At 41.1% G+C, this 26406-nt stretch overlaps 1 protein-coding gene across 2 annotated transcripts; it reads left to right on the top strand.

Moving 5' to 3' along the window:
- Positions 1-256: 256 nt before the first annotated feature.
- Positions 257-23225, top strand: ccnyl1 (cyclin Y-like 1). 2 transcript variants are annotated; one of them, XM_061918166.1, is made up of 9 exons: positions 257-1222; positions 4062-4136; positions 9566-9701; positions 15016-15051; positions 15132-15183; positions 15329-15448; positions 17944-18110; positions 18610-18772; positions 21164-23225. In XM_061918166.1, the coding sequence occupies exons 1-9, from the start codon at positions 1060-1062 to the stop codon at positions 21278-21280; spliced, it is 1029 nt and encodes a 342-aa protein (XP_061774150.1). In that variant the 5' UTR covers positions 257-1059; the 3' UTR covers positions 21281-23225. The 2 variants fall into 2 exon arrangements, with proteins under 2 accessions (XP_061774150.1, XP_061774151.1); XM_061918167.1 differs by having other exon boundaries at positions 260-403.
- The last annotated feature ends 3181 nt before the right edge of the window (positions 23226-26406 follow it).

Consider the following 26406-nt stretch of genomic DNA (forward strand, 5'->3'; position numbering starts at 1 on the left):
TGTCACCGACTTGGTGGAATGGTGCTTAAACGTGGAATCAGGCAATCCTTTCTGAGTCCCGTGAATAGTTAAGAGTATTCTAAACGAGATATGGGCGCGCAGCAGTTTTGATTGACAGATCTGTTTTCAGAAAGGGTGTGACGTTCCTAAAATAGAAACATTGCGAATGTAGCGTGATTGACAGCTCTACTTGCCAATGATTGGCAGGTAGAACAAGCGTTGTCATTTTCCCCACCAATAGGACGGCTGTGAGTATGGGGTGGGCGGGGCCAGATGGCTAAGCAGCTAACAGATGGCGGAGGCGCTTGCGGTTCGTCCAGCAGCAGAGTGGCCGCATACCTGCACACAAGGTCGGCCTGAATAGACTTGCTCGTCTGCTGGCAAGCCAACAAAGACCACCGCGGTAATATCTCCGTTAAGAAACACCGTGTTGGACCTCTTTTGTCTGTTTTGTAGCGGGTCTTTCACGAAAGGCCTCAGAAGCCTCGGGCTGGATTTCAGCGAGTTTAGCTGAGAGGACGCGTTCAAAACATTTGGAAAGTCACTTGAACGCACCAGCCATTTGCTACCGCTTGTCTCATCGCTAGTCACTTGAACGCACAAGCCATTTGCTACCGCCTGTCTCATCGCTAGTCACTTGAACGCACCAGCCATTTGCTACCGCTTGTCTCATCGCTAGTCACTTGAACGCACCAGCCATTTGCTACCGCTTGTCTCATCGCTAGTCACTTGAACGCACCAGCCATTTGCTACCGCTTGTCTCATCGCTAGTCACTTGAACGCACCAGCCATTTGCTACCGCTTGTCTCATCGCCTGGGTCGACTTGATGGCTGGGAGCAGAATGAATGGACGAAGACAACGAGATTGAACACAATCTTCCCCGAAACCTTGCTTATTTGAGGAGGGAGCAAGCGGACTACTTCCAGGACCGTCCCCGCTGCCTCCCTGCAAATGGCCGAAGAAAGAACGCCTTCGCCGGGAGTGGGCGGACGAGCTAATGCTAGGCTAACAATGCTAAGCTAACACTGCCAGCTAGCTAGGACCACTTGCCGCCCGGCATGGGGAACACGGCGTCATGTTGCGTGTCCCCGGAGTCCAGCCCCAAGCTCCCGTCGCGGCAGCCGGCCGAGCGGCTGGAGGAGTTCCTGACCAGCACGGAAGTCAGCGACGACAACAGCGCCCCCTACCTGCAGCACATCAGCGACAGAGAAGTCCCTGACGGTGTGTGCATCCATCCATTGCCTACCGCTTGTCCCGTACACACAAGACACCTTGTCTAGGAATACATAACAGTGTGAATGGATGAATAGTGTGCATGTACAATTATGTACAGTGTCATCTGTGAATGGATGAATAGTGTGCATGTACAATTATGTACAGTGTCATCTGTGAATGGATGAATAGTGTGCATGTACAATTATGTACAGTGTCATCTGTGAATGGATGAATAGTGTGCATGTACAATTATGTACTGTGTCATCTGTGAATGGATGAATAGTGTGCATGTACAATTATGTACAGTGTCATCTGTGAATGGATGAAGAGTGTGCATGCACGGTGTCATCTGTGAATGGATGAATAGTGTGCATGTACAATTATGTACAGTGTCATCTGTGAATGGATGAATAATGTGCATGTACAATTATGTACAGTGTCATCTGTGAATGGATGAATAGTGTGCATGCACGGTGTCATCTGTGAATGGATGAATAGTGGGCATGCACAGTGTCATCTGCGAATGGATGAATTGTGTGAATGTACAGTTGTGTACAGTGTCATCTGTGAATGGATGAATAGTGTGCATGTACAATTATGCACAGTGTCATCTGTGAATGGATGAATAGTGTGCATGTACAGTGTCATCTGTGAATGGATGAATAGTGTGCATGTACGGTGTCATCTGTGAATGGATGAATAGTGTGCATGCACGGTGTCATCTGTGAATGGATGAATAGTGTGCATGCACAGTGTCATCTGCGAATGGATGATTTGTGTGAATGTACAGTGTCATCTGTGAATGGATGAATAGCACCAGTTAAAATTAAACCAGGTCAGACATTTAAACAGTCTATGATCAGTGCTAAATGCTAAAGCTAGCTAGTGTATAATGTATTCATTGTCATCCTCCCTGTTATGAAGGTTCTACACATGTTGTTATTATTCCTGCACTGTGTTCTGTTATGAAGGTTCTACACATGTTGTTATTCCTGCACTGTGTTCTGTTATGAAGGTTCTACACATGTTATTATTCCTGCACTGTGTTCTGTTATGAAGGTTCTACACATGTTATTATTATTCCTGCACTGTGTTGTGTCATGAAGGTTCTACACATGTTGTTATTATTCCTGCACTGTGTTGTGTCATGAAGGTTCTACACATGTTATTATTCCTGCACTGTGTTGTGTCATGAAGGTTCTACACATGTTGTTATTATTCCTGCACTGTGTTGTGTCATGAAGGTTCTACACATGTTATTATTCCTGCACTGTGTTGTGTCATGAAGGTTCTACACATGTTGTTATTATTCCTGCACTGTGTTGTGTCATGAAGGTTCTACACATGTTATTATTCCTGCACTGTGTTGTGTCATGAAGGTTCTACACATGTTATTATTCCTGCACTGTGTTGTGTCATGAAGGTTCTACACATGTTATTATTCCTGCACTGTGTTGTGTCATGAAGGTTCTACACATGTTGTTATTATTCCTGCACTGTGTTGTGTCATGAAGGTTCTACACATGTTGTTATTATTCCTGCACTGTGTTGTGTCATGAAGGTTCTACACATGTTATTCCTGCACTGTGTTGTGTCATGAAGGTTCTACACATGTTGTTATTATTCCTGCACTGTGTTGTGTCATGAAGGTTCTACACATGTTATTATTCCTGCACTGTGTTGTGTCATGAAGGTTCTACACATGTTGTTATTCCTGCACTGTGTTGTGTCATGAAGGTTCTACACATGTTATTATTCCTGCACTGTGTTGTGTCATGAAGGTTCTACACATGTTATTATTCCTGCACTGTGTTGTGTCATGAAGGTTCTACACATGTTATTATTCCTGCACTGTGTTGTGTCATGAAGGTTCTACACATGTTGTTATTATTCCTGCACTGTGTTGTGTCATGAAGGTTCTACACATGTTGTTATTATTCCTGCACTGTGTTGTGTCATGAAGGTTCTACACATGTTATTCCTGCACTGTGTTGTGTCATGAAGGTTCTACACATGTTATTCCTGCACTGTGTTCTGTTATGAAGGTTCTACACATGTTGTTATTATTCCTGCACTGTGTTCTGTTATGAAGGTTCTACACATGTTATTATTCCTGCACTGTGTTCTGTTATGAAGGTTCTACACATGTTGTTATTATTCCTGCACTGTGTTGTGTCATGAAGGTTCTACACATGTTATTATTCCTGCACTGTGTTGTGTCATGAAGGTTCTACACATGTTATTATTCCTGCACTGTGTTGTGTCATGAAGGTTCTACACATGTTGTTATTATTCCTGCACTGTGTTGTGTCATGAAGGTTCTACACATGTTGTTATTATTCCTGCACTGTGTTGTGTCATGAAGGTTCTACACATGTTATTCCTGCACTGTGTTGTGTCATGAAGGTTCTACACATGTTGTTATTATTCCTGCACTGTGTTGTGTCATGAAGGTTCTACACATGTTATTATTCCTGCACTGTGTTGTGTCATGAAGGTTCTACACATGTTGTTATTCCTGCACTGTGTTGTGTCATGAAGGTTCTACACATGTTATTATTCCTGCACTGTGTTGTGTCATGAAGGTTCTACACATGTTATTATTCCTGCACTGTGTTGTGTCATGAAGGTTCTACACATGTTGTTATTCCTGCACTGTGTTGTGTCATGAAGGTTCTACACATGTTGTTATTATTCCTGCACTGTGTTCTGTTATGAAGGTTCTACACATGTTGTTATTCCTGCACTGTGTTGTGTCATGAAGGTTCTACACATGTTGTTATTATTCCTGCACTGTGTTCTGTTATGAAGGTTCTACACATGTTGTTATTATTCCTCCTCACAGAGCTGGCCTTGGAGTCCAACCCATCGGACCACGCCCAAGCCAGCACCATCTTCCTCAGCAAGTCCCAGACAGACGGTGAGCAGCAAAGTGTATCATGATGTAGATGTAGATGTAGGTGTAGATGTAGATGTAGATGTTTCATGTCTTTGATGACTGATAGTTGGATGAGCAGGAGAACATAGAACATAGTTCCTGTGATGACATGTCCTCAGCTATGAAGGCAGAAACACTCAGATGGAACACTTCACAAGAAGAGTCATGAATATGTACACATGCTTCATAAAGTGTAAGAAATGTACACATGGAGGAACCTGAGAAGATCTTTATTCTGCAGAAAGTTAATGCTGTGCTCTAAAGGGTGGGCTAAGGTGCTGTCATTTACACACCACATTGGTCTGACTACAGTCCTTTTGGAAACATCCAAAAACTGTCCAGTACACACTTTGAGTACTGACATGTGTATCACATACAGTACACACTTTGAGTACTGACATGTGTATCACATACAGTACACACTTTGAGTACTGACATGTGTATCACATACAGTACACACTTTATGAGTACTGAGGGGTGTGTATGACATACAGTACACACAATGAGTACTGAGAGGTGTGTATGACATACAGTACACACTATAAGTACTGAGAGGTGTGTATGACATACAGTACACACTTTATAAGTACTGACAGGTGTGTATGACATACAGTACACACTATAAGTACTGAGAGGTGTGTATGACATACAGTACACACTTTATAAGTACTGACAGGTGTGTATGACATACAGTACACACTTTATAAGTACTGACAGGTGTGTATGACATACAGTACACACTTTATAAGTACTGAGAGGTGTGTATGACATACAGTACACACTTTATAAGTACTGAGAGGTGTGTATGACATACAGTACACTATAAGTACTGAGAGGTGTGTATGACATACAGTACACACTTTATAAGTACTGACAGGTGTGTATGACATACAATACACACTTTATGAGTACTGAGGGGTGTGTATGACATACAGTACACACTTTATAAGTACTGACAGGTGTGTATGACATACAGTACACACTTTATAAGTACTGAGGTGTGTATGACATACAGTACACACTTTATAAGTACTGAGGTGTGTATGACATACAGTACACACTTTATAAGTACTGACAGGTGTGTATGACATACAGTACACACTTTATAAGTACTGACAGGTGTGTATGACATACAGTACACACAGGTGTGTATGACATACAGTACACACTTTATAAGTACTGACAGGTGTGTATGACATAAAGTACACACTTTATAATTACTGAGAGGTGTGTATGACATACAGTACACACTTTATAAGTACTGAGAGGTGTGTATGACATACAGTACACACTTTATAAGTACTGAGAGGTGTGTATGACATACAGTACACACTTTATAAGTACTGAGAGGTGTGTATGACATACAGTACACACTTTATAAGTACTGAGAGGTGTGTATGACATACAGTACACACTATAAGTACTGAGAGGTGTGTATGACATACAGTACACACTTTATAAGTACTGACAGGTGTGTATGACATACAATACACACTTTATGAGTACTGAGGGGTGTGTATGACATACAGTACACACTTTATAAGTACTGAGGTGTGTATGACATACAGTACACACTTTATAAGTACTGAGGTGTGTATGACATACAGTACACACTTTATGAGTACTGAGGTGTGTATGACATACAGTACACACTTTATAAGTACTGACAGGTGTGTATGACATACAGTACACACAGGTGTGTATGACATACAGTACACACTTTATAAGTACTGACAGGTGTGTATGACATACAGTACACACAGGTGTGTATGACATACAGTACACACTTTATAAGTACTGACAGGTGTGTATGACATACAGTACACACTTTATAAGTACTGACAGGTGTGTATGACATAAAGTACACACTTTATAATTACTGAGAGGTGTGTATGACATACAGTACACACTTTATAAGTACTGAGAGGTGTGTATGACATACAGTACACACTTTATAAGTACTGACAGGTGTGTATGACATACAGTACACACTTTATAAGTACTGAGAGGTGTGTATGACATACAATACACACTTTATGAGTACTGAGGGGTGTGTATGACATACAGTACACACTTTATAAGTACTGACAGGTGTGTATGACATACAGTACACACTTTATAAGTACTGACAGGTGTGTATGACATAAAGTACACACTTTATAATTACTGAGGTGTGTATGACATACAGTACACACTTTATAAGTACTGACAGGTGTGTATGACATACAGTACACACTTTATAAGTACTGACAGGTGTGTATGACATACAGTACACACTTTATAAGTACTGACAGGTGTGTATGACATACAATACACACTTTATGAGTACTGAGGGGTGTGTATGACATACAGTACACACTTTATAAGTACTGAGAGGTGTGTATGACATACAGTACACACTTTATAAGTACTGACAGGTGTGTATGACATACAGTACACACTTTATAAGTACTGAGAGGTGTGTATGACATACAGTACACACTTTATAAGTACTGACAGGTGTGTATGACATACAGTACACACTTTATAAGTACTGAGAGGTGTGTATGACATAAAGTACACACTTTATAAGTACTGAGGGGTGTGTATGACATACAGTACACACTTTATAAGTACTGAGAGGTGTGTATGACATACAGTACACACTTTATAAGTACTGACAGGTGTGTATGACATACAGTACACACTTTATAAGTACTGAGAGGTGTGTATGACATACAGTACACACTATAAGTACTGACAGGTGTGTATGACATACAGTACACACTTTATAAGTACTGAGGTGTGTATGACATACAGTACACACTTTATAAGTACTGACAGGTGTGTATGACATACAGTACACACTTTATAAGTACTGAGAGGTGTGTATGACATACAGTACACACTTTATAAGTACTGACAGGTGTGTATGACATACAGTACACACTTTATAAGTACTGAGAGGTGTGTATGACATACAGTACACACTTTATAAGTACTGAGAGGTGTGTATGACATACAGTACACACTTTATAAGTACTGACAGGTGTGTATGACATACAGTACACACTTTATAAGTACTGACAGGTGTGTATGACATACAGTACACACAGGTGTGTATGACATACAGTACACACTTTATAAGTACTGACAGGTGTGTATGACATACAGTACACACAGGTGTGTATGACATACAGTACACACTTTATAAGTACTGACAGGTGTGTATGACATACAGTACACACTTTATAAGTACTGACAGGTGTGTATGACATAAAGTACACACTTTATAATTACTGAGAGGTGTGTATGACATACAGTACACACTTTATAAGTACTGAGAGGTGTGTATGACATACAGTACACACTTTATAAGTACTGACAGGTGTGTATGACATACAGTACACACTTTATAAGTACTGAGAGGTGTGTATGACATACAATACACACTTTATGAGTACTGAGGGGTGTGTATGACATACAGTACACACTTTATAAGTACTGACAGGTGTGTATGACATACAGTACACACTTTATAAGTACTGACAGGTGTGTATGACATAAAGTACACACTTTATAATTACTGAGGTGTGTATGACATACAGTACACACTTTATAAGTACTGACAGGTGTGTATGACATACAGTACACACTTTATAAGTACTGACAGGTGTGTATGACATACAGTACACACTTTATAAGTACTGACAGGTGTGTATGACATACAATACACACTTTATGAGTACTGAGGGGTGTGTATGACATACAGTACACACTTTATAAGTACTGAGAGGTGTGTATGACATACAGTACACACTTTATAAGTACTGACAGGTGTGTATGACATACAGTACACACTTTATAAGTACTGAGAGGTGTGTATGACATACAGTACACACTTTATAAGTACTGACAGGTGTGTATGACATACAGTACACACTTTATAAGTACTGAGAGGTGTGTATGACATAAAGTACACACTTTATAAGTACTGAGGGGTGTGTATGACATACAGTACACACTTTATAAGTACTGAGAGGTGTGTATGACATACAGTACACACTTTATAAGTACTGACAGGTGTGTATGACATACAGTACACACTTTATAAGTACTGAGAGGTGTGTATGACATACAGTACACACTATAAGTACTGACAGGTGTGTATGACATACAGTACACACTTTATAAGTACTGAGGTGTGTATGACATACAGTACACACTTTATAAGTACTGACAGGTGTGTATGACATACAGTACACACTTTATAAGTACTGAGAGGTGTGTATGACATACAGTACACACTTTATAAGTACTGACAGGTGTGTATGACATACAGTACACACTTTATAAGTACTGAGAGGTGTGTATGACATACAGTACACACTTTATAAGTACTGAGAGGTGTGTATGACATACAGTACACACTTTATAAGTACTGACAGGTGTGTATGACATACAGTACACACTTTATAAGTACTGACAGGTGTGTATGACATACAGTACACACTTTATAAGTACTGACAGGTGTGTATGACATACAGTACACACTTTATAAGTACTGAGAGGTGTGTATGACATACAGTACACACTATAAGTACTGACAGGTGTGTATGACATACAGTACACACTTTATAAGTACTGAGAGGTGTGTATGACATACAGTACACACTTTATAAGTACTGACAGGTGTGTATGACATACAGTACACACTTTATAAGTACTGAGAGGTGTGTATGACATACAGTACACACTTTATAAGTACTGAGAGGTGTGTATGACATACAGTACACACTATAAGTACTGACAGGTGTGTATGACATACAGTACACACTTTATGAGTACTGAGGGGTGTGTATGACATACAATACACACTTTATGAGTACTGAGGGGTGTGTATGACATACAGTACACACTTTATAAGTACTGACAGGTGTGTATGACATACAGTACACACTATAAGTACTGACAGGTGTGTATGACATACAGTACACACTATAAGTACTGACAGGTGTGTATGACATACAGTACACACTTTATAAGTACTGAGAGGTGTGTATGACATACAGTACACACTTTATAAGTACTGAGAGGTGTGTATGACATACAGTACACACTATAAGTACTGACAGGTGTGTATGACATACAGTACACACTTTATGAGTACTGAGGGGTGTGTATGACATACAGTACACACTTTATAAGTACTGAGAGGTGTGTATGACATACAGTACACACTTTATAAGTACTGAGAGGTGTGTATGACATACAGTACACACTTTATAAGTACTGACAGGTGTGTATGACATACAGTACACACTTTATAAGTACTGACAGGTGTGTATGACATACAGTACACACTTTATAAGTACTGAGAGGTGTGTATGACATACAGTACACAGAGATGTGATGTTTGCTGATGTTGTCAGTGTGTGATCGGAGGAGAAGCAACCACGTCAGCCAAGTGTCTCCTGGTCCTCTGACCAAGAAGTACAGCTCCTGTTCCACCATCTTCATGGACGACAGCACCGTCAGTCAGCCCAACTTAAAGAGCACAATCAAGTGGTGACTATCTTCTTTTTCCATCTTACTCTCACCTCTTGTTGGATCTTACTCTCACCTGGTGGATGTTACTGTCACCTACTGTGTCACCTGTTGTTGGATGTTACTCTCACCTACTGTGTCACCTGTTGGATGTTACTGTCACCTACTGTGTCACCTGTTGTTGGATGTTACTCTCACCTACTGTGTCACCTGTTGGATGTTACTGTCACCTACTGTGTCACCTGTTGTTGGATGTTACTCTCACCTACTGTGTCACCTGTTGGATGTTACTGTCACCTACTGTGTCACCTGTTGTTGGATGTTACTCTCACCTACTGTGTCACCTGTTGGATGTTACTGTCACCTACTGTGTCACCTGTTGTTGGATGTTACTCTCACCTACTGTGTCACCTGTTGGATGTTACTGTCACCTACTGTGTCACCTGTTGTTGGATGTTACTGTCACTTGTTGTTGTCACATGTTGTTGGATGTTACTGTCACTTGTTGTCACATGTTGTTGGATGTTACTGTCACCTGCTGTGTCACCTGTTGTAAGTTACTGTCAATTGTTGTCACATGTTGGATGTTGCTGTCACCTGTTGTTGTCACATGTTATTGGATGTTACTGTCACCTGTTGTTGTCACATGTTGGATGTTGCTGTCACCTGTTGTTGTCACATGTTATTGGATGTTACTGTCACCTGTTGTTGTCACATGTGTTGGATGTTACTGTCACCTGTTGTTGTCACATGTTGTTGGATGTTACGTCACCTGTTGTTGTCACATGTTGTTGGATGTTACTGTGTCATCCGATGTTGGATGTTACTGTCACCTGTTGTTGTTCATGTTGTTGGATGTTACTGTCACCTGTTGTTGTCACATATTGTTGAATGTTACTGTGTCACATGTTGTTGGATGTTACTGTGTCACCTGTTGTTGTCACATTTGTTGGATGTTACTGTGTCACATGTTGTTGGATGTTACGGTGTCACCTGTTGTTGGATGTTACTGTCACTTGTTGTTGTTATATGTTGTTGGATGTTACCGTCTCCTGTTGTTGTCACATGTTGGATGTTACTGTCTCCTGTTGTTGTCACATGTTGGATGTTACTGTCACCTGTTGTTGTCACATGTTGTTGGATGTTACTGTCACCTGTTGTTGTCACATGTTGTTGGATGTTACTGTCACCTGTTGTTGTCACATGTTGTTGGATGTTACTGTCACCTGTTGTTGTCACATGTTGTTGGATGTTACTGTCACCTGTTGTCACATGTTGTTGGATGTTACTGTCACCTGTTGTTGTCACATGTTGGATGTTACTGTCACCTGTTGTTGTCACATGTTGTTGGATGTTACTGTCACCTGTTGTTGTCACATGTTGTTGGATGTTACTGTCACCTGTTGTTGTCACATGTTGTTGGATGTTGCTGTCACCTGTTGTTGTCACATGTTGTTGGATGTTGTTGTCACCTGTTGTTGTCACATGCTGTTGGATGTTACTGTCACCTGTTGTTTTCACATGTTGTTGGATGTTACTGTGTCACCTGTTGTTGGATGTTACTGTCACCTGTTGTTGTCGTATATTGTTGGATGTTACTGTCTCCTGTTGTTGTCAAATGTTGTTGGATGTTACTGTCACTTGTTGTCACATGTTGTTGAATGTTACTGTCATTTGTTGTTGTCACATGTTGTTGGATGTTGTTGTCACCTGTTGTTGTCACATGCTGTTGGGTGTTAGTGTCACCTGTTGTTGTCACATGTTGTTGGATGTTACTGTGTCACCTGTTGTTGGATGTTACTGTCACCTGTTGTTGTCACATGTTGTTGGATGTTACTGTGTCACCTGTTGTTGGATGTTACTGTCACCTGTTGTTGTCATATATTGTTGGATGTTACTGTCTCCTGTTGTTGTCAAATGTTGTTGGATGTTACTGTCACTTGTTGTCACATGTTGTTGAATGTTACTGTCATTTGTTGTTGTCACATGTTGTTGGATGTTTCTGTCACCTATTGTTGTCACATGTTGGATGTTACTGTCACCCGTTGTTGTCACATGTTGTTGGATGTTACTGTCACATGTTGTTGGATGTTACTGTCACCTGTTGTTGTCACATGTTGTTGGATGTTACTGTCACCTACTGTGTCACATGTTGTTGGATGTTAGTGTCATCTACTGTGTCACCTGTTGTTGGATGTTAGTGTCACCTACTGTGTCACCTGTTGTTGGATGTTACTGTCACCTGTTGTTGTCATTTGTTGTTGGATGTTACTGTCACCTGTTGTTGTCACATGTCATTGGATGTTACTGTCACCTGTTGTTGTCACATGTTGTTGGATGTTACTGTCACCTACTGTGTCACATGTTGTTGGATGTTAGTGTCACCTACTGTGTCACCTGTTGTTGGATGTTAGTGTCACCTACTGTGTCACCTGTTGTTGGATGTTACTGTCACCTGTTGTTGTCATATGTTGTTGGATGTTACTGTCACCTGTTGTTGTCACATGTTGTTGGATGTTACTGTCACCTACTGTATCACCTGTTGGATGTTACTGTCACCTACTGCGTCACCTGTTGTTGGATGTTACTGTCACTTGTTGTTGTCACATGTTGTTGGATGTTACTGTCACTTGTTGTCACATGTTGTTGGATGTTACTGTCACCTGCTGTGTCACCTGTTGTAAGTTACTGTCAATTGTTGTTGTCACATGTTGTTGGATGTTACTGTGTCACCTGTTGTTGGATGTTGCTGTCACCTGTTGTTGTCACATGTTATTGGATGTTACTGTCACCTGTTGTTGTCACATGTTGTTGGATGTTACTGTCACCTGTTGTTGTCACATGTTGTTGGATGTTACGTCACCTGTTGTTGTCACATGTTGTTGGATGTTACTGTGTCATCCGATGTTGGATGTTACTGTCACCTGTTGTTGTTCATGTTGTTGGATGTTTTTGTCACCTGTTGTTGTCACATATTGTTGAATGTTACTGTGTCACCTGTTGTTGTCACATTTGTTGGATGTTACTGTGTCACATGTTGTTGGATGTTACTGTGTCACCTGTTGTTGGATGTTACTGTCACTTGTTGTTGTTATATGTTGTTGGATGTTACTGTCTCCTGTTCTTGTCACATGTTGGATGTTACTGTCACCTGTTGTTGTCACATGTTGTTGGATGTTACTGTCACCTGTTGTTGTCACATGTTGTTGGATGTTACTGTCACCTGTTGTTGTCACATGTTGTTGGATGTTACTGTCACCTGTTGTTGTCACATGTTGTTGGATGTTACTGTCACCTGTTGTTGTCACATGTTGTCTGATGTTACTGTCACCTGTTGTTGTCACATGTTGTTGGATGTTACTGTCACCTGTTGTTGTCACATGTTGTTGGATGTTACTGTCACCTGTTGTTGTCACATGTTGTTGGATGTTACTGTCACCTGTTGTTGTAACATGTCGTTGGATGTTACTGTCACCTGTTGTTGTCACATGTTGGATGTTACTGTCACCTGTTGTTGTCACATGTTGTTGGATGTTGCTGTCACCTGTTGTTGTCACATGCTGTTGGATGTTACTGTCACCTGTTGTTGTCACATGTTGTTGGATGTTACTGTGTCACCTGTTGTTGGATGTTACTGTCACCTGTTGTTGTCATATATTGTTGGATGTTACTGTCTCCTGTTGTTGTCAAATGTTGTTGGATGTTACTGTCACTTGTTGTAACAAGTTGTTGAATGTTACTGTCATTTGTTGTTGTCACATGTTGTTGGATGTTTCTGTCACCTGTTGTTGTCACATGTTGGATGTTACTGTCACCCGTTGTTGTCACATGTTGTTGGATGTTACTGTCACCTGTTGTTGTCACATGTTGTTGGATGTTACTGTCACCTACTGTGTCACATGTTGGATGTTAGTGTCATCTACTGTGTCACCTGTTGTTGGATGTTAGTGTCACCTACTGTGTCACCTGTTGTTTGGATGTTACTGTCACCTGTTGTTGTCATATGTTGTTGGATGTTACTGTCACCTGTTGTTGTCACATGTCGTTGGATGTTACTGTCACCTGTTGTTTTCACAAGTCGTTGGATGTTACTGTCACCTGTTGTTGTCACATGTTGTTGGATGTTACTGTCACCTGTTTTTGTCATATGTTGTTGGATGTTACTGTCACCTGTTGTTGTCACATGTCGTTGGATGTTACTGTCACCTGTTGTTGTCACATGTTGTTGGATGTTACTGTCACCTATTGTCATATGTTGTTGGATGTTACTGTCACCTGTTGTTGTCACATGTTGTTGGATGTTACTGTCACCTGTTGTTGTCACATGTTGTTGGATGTTACTGTCGCCTGTTGTTGTCACATGTCGTTGGATGTTACTGTCACCTGTTGTTGGATGTTACGTCACCTGTTGTTGTCACATGTTGTTGGATGTTACTGTCACCTGTTGTTGTCACATGTCGTTAGATGTTACTGTCACCTGTTGTTGTCACATGTTGTTGGATGTTACTGTCACCTGTTGTTGTCATATGTTGTTGGATGTTACTGTCACCTGTTGTTGTCACATGTCGTTGGATGTTACTGTCACCTGTTGTCACATGTTGTTGGATGTTACTGTCACCTATTGTTGTCACATGTTGTTGGATGTTACTGTCACCTGTTGTTGTCACATGTCGTTGGATGTTACTGTCACCTGTTGTTGTCACATGTCGTTGGATGTTACTGTCACCTGTTGTTGTCACATGTTGTTGGATGTTACTGTCACCTGTTGTTGTCACATGTTGTTGGATGTTACTGTCACCTGTTGTTGTCACATGTTGTTGGATGTTACTGTCGCCTGTTGTTGTCACATGTCGTTGGATGTTACTGTCACCTGTTGTTGGATGTTACCGTCACCTGTTGTTGTCACATGTTGTTGGATGTTACTGTCACCTGTTGTTGTCACATGTCGTTGGATGTTACTGTCACCTGTTGTTGTCACATGTTGTTGGATGTTACTGTCACCTGTTGTTGTCATATGTTGTTGGATGTTACTGTCACCTGTTGTTGTCACATGTCGTTGGATGTTACTGTCACCTGTTGTTGTCACATGTTGTTGGATGTTACTGTCACCTATTGTTGTCACATGTTGTTGGATGTTACTGTCACCTGTTGTTGTCACATGTCGTTGGATGTTACTGTCACCTGTTGTTGTCACATGTCGTTGGATGTTACTGTCACCTGTTGTTGTCACATGTCGTTGGATGTTACTGTCACCTGTTGTTGTCACATGTTGTTGGATGTTACTGTCATCTGCTGTGTTACATGTTGGATGTTACTCACCTGCTATCTCCTGCAGTGTCACCTTGGCCATCTACTACCACATCAAGAACAGGTAGGTGTGTGTGTGTGTGTGTATGTGTGTGTGTGTGTGTGTGTGTGTTTGTGTGTTGCTGACTCAGCTGTCTTCTGCAGGGACTCCCACAGGTCTTTAGACATCTTTGATGAGAAGATGCATCCTCTGTCAGTGAGTCTGTGCACCAACATCTGCAGCACATGTGCATGACGGCTTCAAGTCAGACTCTCTCTCTCTGTGTGTGTGTGTGTGCGTGTGCGTGTGCGTGTGCGTGCGCGTGCGCGTGCGTGTGTGTGTGCGTGTGTGTGTTACACAGAGGGAACCAGTGGCAGATGACTACTTGCGCATCGACCCAGAGCACAAAGTGATCTACCGCTTTGTCAGAACACTCTTCAGTGCTGCACAACTCACAGCTGAATGTGCCATCGTCACTCTTGTAAGTCTCTTCTTCTTCTTCTTTTCCTTTTTCTTCTTCTTCTTTTCCTTTTTCTTTTTCTTCTTCTTCTTCCTCACACTGACACTCTTCCATCACTCATTTCTCCACCATGACTTTGAGCCATACTTCAATGGCAGAGGGGTTAGTGCGTCTGCCTCACAATACGAAGGTCCTGAGTCCTGGGTTCAATCCCAGGCTCGGGATCTTTCTGTGTGGAGTTTGCATGTTCTCCCCGTGACTGTGTGGGTTCTACTCCGGCTTCCTCCCACCTCCAAAGACATGCACCTGGAGATAGGTTGATTGGCAACACTAAATGGTCCCTAGTGTGTGAATGTTGTCTGTCTATCTGTGTTGGCCCTGTGATGAGATGGTGACTTGTCCAGGGTGTACTCCGCCTTCTTCCCAATTGTAGCTGAGATGGGCACCTGCGCCCCCCCCCGCCCCACCGCAACTTCAAAGGGAATAAGCGGTAGGAAATGGATGGATGGAAGGATTAGTCCTGTCTCCCACCAGTGGTTCTTATGTCCATCAGTCTATCAACACCATGGTGATACAGTATTTCTCTACTAGGACAGTGGATCTTTGATACATGGTGATACAGTATTTCTCTACTAGGACAGTGGATCTTTGATACATGGTGATACAGTATTTCTCTACTAGGACAGTGGATCTTTGATACATGGTGATACAGTATTTCTCTACTAGGACAGTGGATCTTTGATACATGGTGATACAGTATTTCTCTACTAGGACAGTGGATCTTTGATACATGGTGATACTGTATTTCTCTACTAGGACAGTGGATCTTTGATACATGGTGATACAGTATTTCTCTACTAGGACAGTGGATCTTTGATACATGGTGATACTGTATTTCTCTACTAGGACAGTGGATCTTTGATACATGGTGATACAGTATTTCTCTACTAGGACAGTGGATCTTTGATACATGGTGATACAGTATTTCTCTACTAGGACAGTGGATCTTTGATACATGGTGATACTGTATTTCTCTACTAGGACAGTGGATCTTTGATACATGGTGATACTGTATTTCTCTACTAGGACAGTGGATCTTTGATACATGGTGATACAGTATTTCTCTACTAGGACAGTGGATCTTTGATACATGGTGATACTGTATTTCTCTACTAGGACAGTGGATCTTTGATACATGGTGATACTGTATTTCTCTACTAGGACAGTGGATCTTTGATACATGGTGATACTGTATTTCTCTACTAGGACAGTGGATCTTTGATACATGGTGATACTGTATTTCTCTACTAGGACAGTGGATCTTTGATACATGGTGATACAGTATTTCTCTACTAGGACAGTGGATCTTTGATACATGGTGATACTGTATTTCTCTACTAGGACAGTGGATCTTTGATACATGGTGATACAGTATTTCTCTACTAGGACAGTGGATCTTTGATACATGGTGATACTGTATTTCTCTACTAGGACAGTGGATCTTTGATACATGGTGATACAGTATTTCTCTACTAGGACAGTGGATCTTTGATACATGGTGATACTGTATTTCTCTACTAGGACAGTGGATCTTTGATACATGGTGATACTGTATTTCTCTACTAGGATTGACGATTCATTAGAATCTTTATTTTGACAGCCCTAGTATGTAGTGGTGTGTAGTGACTAGTCACTAACATGTTTTAGTAGTTGTTAGTACATCATCAGGCCCAATATATACACATATGATGTCAGTATTTAGTGTACATCATCATTAGTGGAGCAGATAGTAATAACCAGTTTGCCCTGCATGAGAAAATGTTCATTTTGGTTGAAGAATCCAAATTGTATAAAAATGAGTTGGTGACTTATCGTGATGTTGCAAATTGTCATATTTTCAACAATTTTCCCAAAACATTTTTGAAATCAGTGTTGATGTTCTTCTTAGACTCTTGTAATAACGGTGTTTGATGATAAACTAAGCACAACATCAAATATTATGTCACTACTGCTCCCACCTTTCCTAAAAAGAATGTTGTGAAACAATTGGCCTTAACTTCTATTCCATTCAATATGTCTGCTTGCCAGTACGAGTCAGGGACAATATTACTGTTAGAAGGACACAGTACAGAGTGTTGGCATGGTTCACTCAGTTTTTATAACAACAATCACGCGAGGGTGAAATAAATAGTGTTTCCTACATTCTTGGTATTTCTTGTAAGGAATGATGTATGAATAAATGATGATACAAAGAAATAACAATGAATGTTATTTCTTGTAAGGAATGATGTCTAGATGAATGACGGTAGAAAGAAACATCAATGAATGATGTCAATGTGTTGTTGGACTGACATTGTTTCATTCTCAGGTGTCATGGCAACTTTCCAATGTTTCCTCCACAAAGGCGGTGGTGTTGTGACCACCAGAGGGCAGTGTAACCCTGCAGAGTTGTCATGATGGTGGTGAGCGAGACGGAGGCCAACAGCAGCTTCATCAGAGACCCTTCCTTCCTGCAGGTCTACCTGGAGCGCCTGCTGACCTACGCCGAGCTGGACATCTGCCCCGCTAACTGGAAGCGCATCGTGCTGGGCGCCATCCTGCTGGCCTCCAAAGTGTGGGACGACCAGGCCGTGTGGAACGTGGACTACTGCCAGATCCTGAAGGACATCAGCGTGGAGGACATGTGAGTGGACTGGTCACTTTGAGGTGTGTTGTTGTTGCTGCCGTCCAAGGGTCACATGAAGAGGGTCTCAAGTGCTCTCACAATGGCCCTGCCTCTCGCCCACTCCATTAGTTGCCCCGGGAGACGAGACATCTCTCTGTCTCACACACACACACACACACCCCACCTTTGCCAGCCAACAAAGCAACCTGGATGCGGTCTCCATGGCGACCAGCGCCCTTAGCCGCTCTCTGAAGAGGCAGGATGATGGCGGTGGTAGTGGAGTCCACATGTGCTCTTGTCTCGCCATCAGCTTCCTATTTTCATGTCATTGTTCAGCTGACATAGGCTCCAACACCCCAAAAGGGACAAGCGGTAGGAAATAGATGGATGTTCTCATGATCTTTTCACAACTGCTTTCTTTTTATGGTAGTGGTGTTAAGCAGACTTGTTGATACCAAGTCACCTGAAGTAGTGTGAGACTCTTTATTGGCTCCCTAAGGTCCGTGTCTCTGTGCAGGAACGAGATGGAGCGCCACTTCCTGGAGCTGCTCCAGTTCAACATCAACGTGCCCGCAAGCGTCTACGCCAAGTACTACTTTGACCTGCGCCAGCTGGCCGACGACAACAACCTCAGCTTCCCCCTGGAGCCACTCAACAACCAGCGGGCCCAGAAACTGGAGGTGAGTTTGACCAAGAAGTCCGAGTGCACTTGTGTGCAATTGCTGCAAATGTCAACAACACCCTTTCAAGGCAAATATGCCTCTGTGTGCCAGACTTGACTCAGTCATCTTGCATGCCGTTGGAAGACTCACAGAGATGACATCACATCCTGATTACACAGCCGTTACCCTGTCGCGCGTTTCCTCTCTCTTCTTACTCCATATGGGTTCAAAAAAGCCAGGAAGGAGGAGGGATTAGCTGTGACCCTAGAAAAGACCTAATTGCATGGAGTACAGCAGTACATCGCTGATTTGGCTGGCAAATCTGCAAGAAAGGTGTCCACAACTACAAGCTCCGTAAATAAGGATGTTGATGCATTAAGAAAGAGAGAGTACAAAAGCAGGTGAAGAAGCAGTGGTCGGATGAAAAGGTGATAGCAGGTGAAGAAGCGGTGGTTGGATGAAAAGATGATAGCAGGTGAAGAAGCGATGGTTGGATTAAAAGGTGATAGCAGGTGAAGAAGCAGTGGTTGGATGAAAAGGTGATTGCAGGCGAAGAAGCTGTGGTTGGATGAAAAGGTGATAACAGGTGAAGAAGCGGTGGTTGGATGAAAAGGTGATAGCAAATGAAGAAGCGGCCGTTGGATGAAAAGGTGATAGCAGGTGAAGAAGCGGTGGTTGGATGAAAAGGTGATAGCAGGCGAAGAAGCGGTGGTTGGATGAAAAGGTGAAGAAGCTGTGGTTGGATGAAAAGGTGATAGAAGGTGAAGAAGCGGTGGTTGGATTAAAAGATGATAGCAGGCGAAGAAGCGGTGGTTGGATGAAAAGGTGATAGCAGGTGAAGAAGCAGTGGTTAGATGAAAAGGTGATAGCATTGGTTGGCTGAAAATATGATAGCAGGCGAAGAAGCGGTGGTTGGATGAAAAGGTGATAGCAGGCGAAGAAGCAGTGGTTGGATGAAAAGGTGATAGCAGGCGAAGAAGCAGTGGTTGGATGAAAAGATGATAGCAGGTGAAGAAGCTGTGTTTGGATGAAAAGGTGATAGCAGGTGAAGTAGCAGTGGTTGGATGAAAAGTTGATAGCAGGTGAAGAAGCTGTGTTTGGATGAAAAGGTGATAGCAGGCGAAGTAGCAGTGGTTGGATGAAAAGGTGATAGCAGGTGAAGAAGCTGTGTTTGGATGAAAAGGTGATAGCAGGCGAAGTAGCAGTGGTTGGATGAAAAGGTGATAGCAGGTGAAGAAGCTGTGTTTGGATGAAAAGGTGATAGCATTTATTCCAAAGGTATCCAATGTAAGGCTGCTTCCATGAGTTGTTAAAGAGGTGAGGCTGGCACACCTGCCCCCCATGAAAGTGTACAACAACATTTGCCCACACAAGGCAAAGAGGAGTTTCCTTTTTTTGGTTTGCAGCAACATAGTTGTTAATGTTTTGGAGGATGTTTGTGTCTGTGCAGCTACTTTTCTTGTGTTGTTTGGATTCATTAAAGATTGTTAATCGTTATGTTTGTTGAAGATAAAAAAAAAAAAAAAAAAATATATATATATATATATATATATATATATATATATATATATATATATATATATGTATATCTTCAACAAGCATAGCAACGATTAACAATCTTTAATGAATCCATAAATATATATATATATAATATCACACAGCGCCACACAGTTTTGCACAATATTTAATAAATGGGGGGATTACTGTTGCTTCTTACAATACACTGTTTTTTGAAGTTGCAAATGAAAAATGCTTATTTAGTGAAAAGAAAAGTAAAACTGCTTTAATATACATAAATTAAAGATGCATCAATAGTCTAGTTTTAATCCAATCCCAGCTCCTGAATTGTAACATTGAGGTGCCCGAAGATTCTCACCTCTGATATATATATATACATATATATATATATATATATATGTATATATATATATATATATATATATATATATGTGTAGGTGTGGGAAAAATCACAAGACTACTTCATCTCTACAGAACTGTTTCATGAGGGGTTCCCTCAATCATCATAAAAAAAAAAAAAAATCTGATGATTGAGGGAACCCCTCATGAAACAGTTCTGTAGAGATGAAGTAGTCTTGTAATTTTTCCCACACCTACATATTGCGCTCTACCACGGTATCCACCACTATTCTCTGGATAATACAATCAAGACACACATATATATATATATATATATATATATAAAATTATTGATGTTTACATTGTTTCTAACGGGGAACTCTGCTTAACTATTCTAATTTCTTGTTCTATGAACAGTGTTCAACAACCACTTAAATGAAGGTTCCACTGTAGATTTCCTTATATGAAGTTCTTGTCGTGTGCGTGCGTGCGTGCGTGCGTGCGTGCGTGCGTGCGTGCGTGGTGCGTGTGTGCGTGTGTGTGTGTGTGTAGGCCATCTCCAGACTGTGTGAAGACAAGTACAAGGACCTGAGCCGAGTGTCCCTGAGACGTTCTCTCAGTGCCGACAACCTGCTGGGCATCCGACGCCCCAACGCTGTGCTGTCATAGGCCCGACTGGCTGGCCACCTGTCCGAGCTGAGTCACATGACCACATGACCACGTGACCACGTGACGCCAGGCCCGTCTTGTCAAGTCCTGAAGCAACACGCAACTATTGGTTTTTCACATGTATTTATATGCAACTCACCTGGTCACATGACCCAGGCTTTCTCTCATGGAAGTAAAGAATAACACAGCACATAGTCCTTGCAGACACACATCTTGTTACTGTGTCCCACCAGACCAGGTCCAACAACACTCCTGACTCTAGTCCACATCATGGAGTACATTCTGAAGTTGTTACTGTGTCCCACCAGACCAGGTCCAACAACACTCCTGACTCTAGTCCACATCATGGAGTACACTCTGAAGTTGTTACTGTGTCCCACCAGACTAGGTCCAACAACACTCCTGACTCTAGTCCACATCATGGAGTACACTCTGAAGTTGTTACTGTGTCCCACCAGACTAGGTCCAACAACACTCCTGACTCTAGTCCACATCATGGAGTACACTCTGAAGTTGTTACTGTGTCCCACCAGACCAGGTCCAACAACACTCCTGACTCTAGTCCACATCATGGAGTACACTCTGAAGTTGTTACTGTGTCCCACCAGACTAGGTCCAACAACACTCCTGACTCTAGTCCACATCATGGAGTACACTCTGAAGTTGTTACTGTGTCCCACCAGACCAGGTCCAACAACACTCCTGACTCTAGTCCACATCATGGAGTACACTCTGAAGTTGTTACTGTGTTCCACCAGACCAGGTCCAACAACACTCCTGACTCTAGTCCACATCATGGAGTACACTCTGAAGTTGTTACTGTGTCCCACCAGACCAGGTCCAACAACACTCCTGACTCTAGTCCACATCATGGAGTACATTCTGAAGTTGTTACTGTGTCCCACCAGACCAGGTCCAACAACACTCCTGACTCTAGTCCACATCATGGAGTACACTCTGAAGTTGTTACTGTGTCCCACCAGACTAGGTCCAACAACACTCCTGACTCTAGTCCACATCATGGAGTACACTCTGAAGTTGTTACTGTGTCCCACCAGACCAGGTCCAACAACACTCCTGACTCTAGTCCACATCATGGAGTACACTCTGAAGTTGTTACTGTGTTCCACCAGACCAGGTCCAACAACACTCCTGACTCTAGTCCACATCATGGAGTACACTCTGAAGTTGTTACTGTGTCCCACCAGACCAGGTCCAACAACACTCCTGACTCTAGTCCACATCATGGAGTACACTCTGAAGTTGTTACTGTGTCCCACCAGACTAGGTCCAACAACACTCCTGACTCTAGTCCACATCATGGAGTACACTCTGAAGTTGTTACTGTGTCCCACCAGACTAGGTCCAACAACACTCCTGACTCTAGTCCACATCATGGAGTACACTCTGAAGTTGTTACTGTGTCCCACCAGACCAGGTCCAACAACACTCCTGACTCTAGTCCACATCATGGAGTACACTCTGAAGTTGTTACTGTGTTCCACCAGACCAGGTCCAACAACACTCCTGACTCTAGTCCACATCATGGAGTACACTCTGAAGTTGTTACTGTGTCCCACCAGACCAGGTCCAACAACACTCCTGACTCTAGTCCACATCATGGAGTACATTCTGAAGTTGTTACTGTGTCCCACCAGACCAGGTCCAACAACACTCCTGACTCTAGTCCACATCATGGAGTACACTCTGAAGTTGTTACTGTGTCCCACCAGACCAGGTCCAACAACAAGAATGACCCGGAGAAGACTGCAGGTCAGTATTGTAGCCCCTGGCCCACAGAACCAAGTACTTCCATGCAGGATCCAAACACCCCAGGATGCTTGGTCTTGCTTACTGTGTAGGCTGCTAGCTGTCAAATGTGTCATTTGTAAGTGGAAAGCCATTTATGAATGGACTATTTTAAATAAACACTAATCATGTAAAAGGCCTTTTATTTTGCTGTTTGTGTGCGGCGCTTGTTGATGATGTCACAATCGGCATTCAGGGATTGATTGATTAAAAGTGTTATTAGTAGATTGCACAGTACAGTACATATTATTAGTAGATTGTACAGTACAGTACATATTATTAGTAGATTGTACAGTACAGTACATATATTAGTAGATTGCACAGTACAGTACATATTATTAGTAGATTGTACAGTACAGTACATATTATTAGTAGATTGCACAGTACAGTAAATATTATTAGTAGACTGCACAGTACAGTACATATTATTAGTAGATTGTACAGTACAGTACATATTATTAGTAGATTGCACAGTACAGTAAATATTATTAGTAGACTGCACAGTACAGTACATATTATTAGTAGATTGTACAGTACAGTACATATTATTAGTAGATTGCACAGTACAGTACATATTATTAGTAGATTGCACAGTACAGTACATATTATTATTAGATTGTACAGTACAGTACATATTATTAGTAGATTGCACAGTACAGTACATATTATTAGTAGACTGCACAGTACAGTACATATTATTAGTAGATTGCACAGTACAGTAAATATTATTAGTAGATTGCACAGTACAGTACATATTATTAGTAGATTGTACAGTACAGTACATATTATTAGTAGATTGCAGAGTACAGTACATATTATTAGTAGATTGCACAGTACAGTACATATTATTAGTAGATTGCACAGTACAGTACATATTATTAGTAGATTGTACAGTACAGTACATATTATTAGTAGATTGCACAGTACAGTACATATTATTAGTAGATTGCACAGTACAGTACATATTATTAGTAGATTGTACAGTACAGTACATATTATTAGTAGATTGTACAGTACAGTACATATTATGTACAATTGACCACTAAATGGTAACACCCCAATAAGTTTTTCATCTTGTTTAAGTCGGGGTCCACCTTCATCAATTCAAGGTGAAGGAGATGGACGTTTTAGTCAGTCAATCAATCAATCAATGTTTACTTATATAGCCCTAAATCACAAGTGTCTCAAAGGGCTGCACAAGCCAGTCGCCTATTATACGGAAACAACGCTGCTGCCACCAACATCTCCGCAGTAATCAAAGTAATGATGTACTTGTTAGCGTCAGGGCGAGTGACCATGTTGTCCTTTAGCTTAGTAGCTGCTTGATTCACACAACGCAATGCATCCTGGGATAGCTAGCATACAAAAGTCAAAATTGCAACAAAAGAGGACCAGCAAGCATTTCTGTCTGCTTCTCTCTCCGTGTTTACTCTACTTGTGATACTCTTTAGTTGTACTCGTGATACTCTTTAGTTGTACTTGTGATACTCTTTAGTTGTACTTGTGATACTCTTTAGTTGTACTCGTGATACTCTTTAGTTGTACTCGTGATACTCTTTAGTTGTACTCGTGATACTCTTTAGTTGTACTTGTGATACTCTTTAGTTGTACTCGTGATACTCTTTAGTTGTACTCGTGATACTCTTTAGTTGTACTTGTGATACTCTTTAGTTGTACTTGTGATACTCTTTAGTTGTACTCGTGATACTCTTTAGTTGTACTCGTGATACTCTTTAGTTGTACTCGTGATACTCTTTAGTTGTACTTGTGATACTCTTTCGTTGTACTCGTGATACTCTTTAGTTGTACTTGTGATACTCTTTAGTTGTACTTGTGATACTCTTTAGTTGTACTCGTGATACTCTTTAGTTGTACTTGTGATACTCTTTAGTTGTACTCGTGATACTCTTTAGTTGTACTCGTGATACTCTTTAGTTGTACTCGTGATACTCTTTAGTTGTACTCGTGATACTCTTTAGTTGTACTTGTGATACTCTTTAGTTGTACTCGTGATACTCTTTAGTTGTACTTGTGATACTCTTTCGTTGTACTCGTGATACTCTTTAGTTGTACTTGTGATACTCTTTAGTTGTACTTGTGATACTCTTTAGTTGTACTCGTGATACTCTTTAGTTGTACTTGTGATACTCTTTAGTTGTACTCGTGATACTCTTTAGTTGTACTCGTGATACTCTTTAGTTGTACTTGTGATACTCTTTAGTTGTACTTGTGATACTCTTTAGTTGTACTCGTGATACTCTTTAGTTGTACTTGTGATACTCTTTAGTTGTACTTGTGATACTCTTTAGTTGTACTTGTGATACTCTTTAGTTGTACTCGTGATACTCTTTAGTTGTACTTGTGATACTCTTTAGTTGTACTTGTGATACTCTTTAGTTGTACTCGTGATACTCTTTAGTTGTACTTGTGATACTCTTTCGTTGTACTCGTGATACTCTTTAGTTGTACTTGTGATACTCTTTAGTTGTACTTGTGATACTCTTTAGTTGTACTCGTGATACTCTTTAGTTGTACTTGTGATACTCTTTAGTTGTACTCGTGATACTCTTTAGTTGTACTCGTGATACTCTTTAGTTGTACTTGTGATACTCTTTAGTTGTACTTGTGATACTCTTTAGTTGTACTCGTGATACTCTTTAGTTGTACTTGTGATACTCTTTAGTTGTACTCGTGATACTCTTTAGTTGTACTCGTGATACTCTTTAGTTGTACTCGTGATACTCTTTAGTTGTACTCGTGATACTCTTTAGTTGTACTTGTGATACTCTTTAGTTGTACTCGTGATACTCTTTAGTTGTACTCGTGATACTCTTTAGTTGTACTTGTGATACTCTTTAGTTGTACTTGTGATACTCTTTAGTTGTACTCGTGATACTCTTTAGTTGTACTTGTGATACTCTTTAGTTGTACTTGTGATACTCTTTAGTTGTACTCGTGATACTCTTTAGTTGTACTCGTGATACTCTTTAGTTGTACTTGTGATACTCTTTAGTTGTACTTGTGATACTCTTTAGTTGTACTCGTGATACTCTTTAGTTGTACTCGTGATACTCTTTAGTTGTACTCGTGATACTCTTTAGTTGTACTCGTGATACGCTTTAGTTGTACTCGTGATACTCTTTAGTTGTACTCGTGATACTCTTTAGTTGTACTCGTGATACTCTTTAGTTGTACTCGTGATACTCTTTAGTTGTACTCGTGATACTCTTTAGTTGTACTCGTGATACTCTTTAGTTGTACTTGTGATACTCTTTAGTTGTACTCGTGATACTCTTTAGTTGTACTTGTGATACTCT

Source organism: Nerophis ophidion, linkage group LG13 (assembly GCF_033978795.1).
Source record: "Nerophis ophidion isolate RoL-2023_Sa linkage group LG13, RoL_Noph_v1.0, whole genome shotgun sequence".
NCBI lineage: Eukaryota > Metazoa > Chordata > Actinopteri > Syngnathiformes > Syngnathidae > Nerophis > Nerophis ophidion.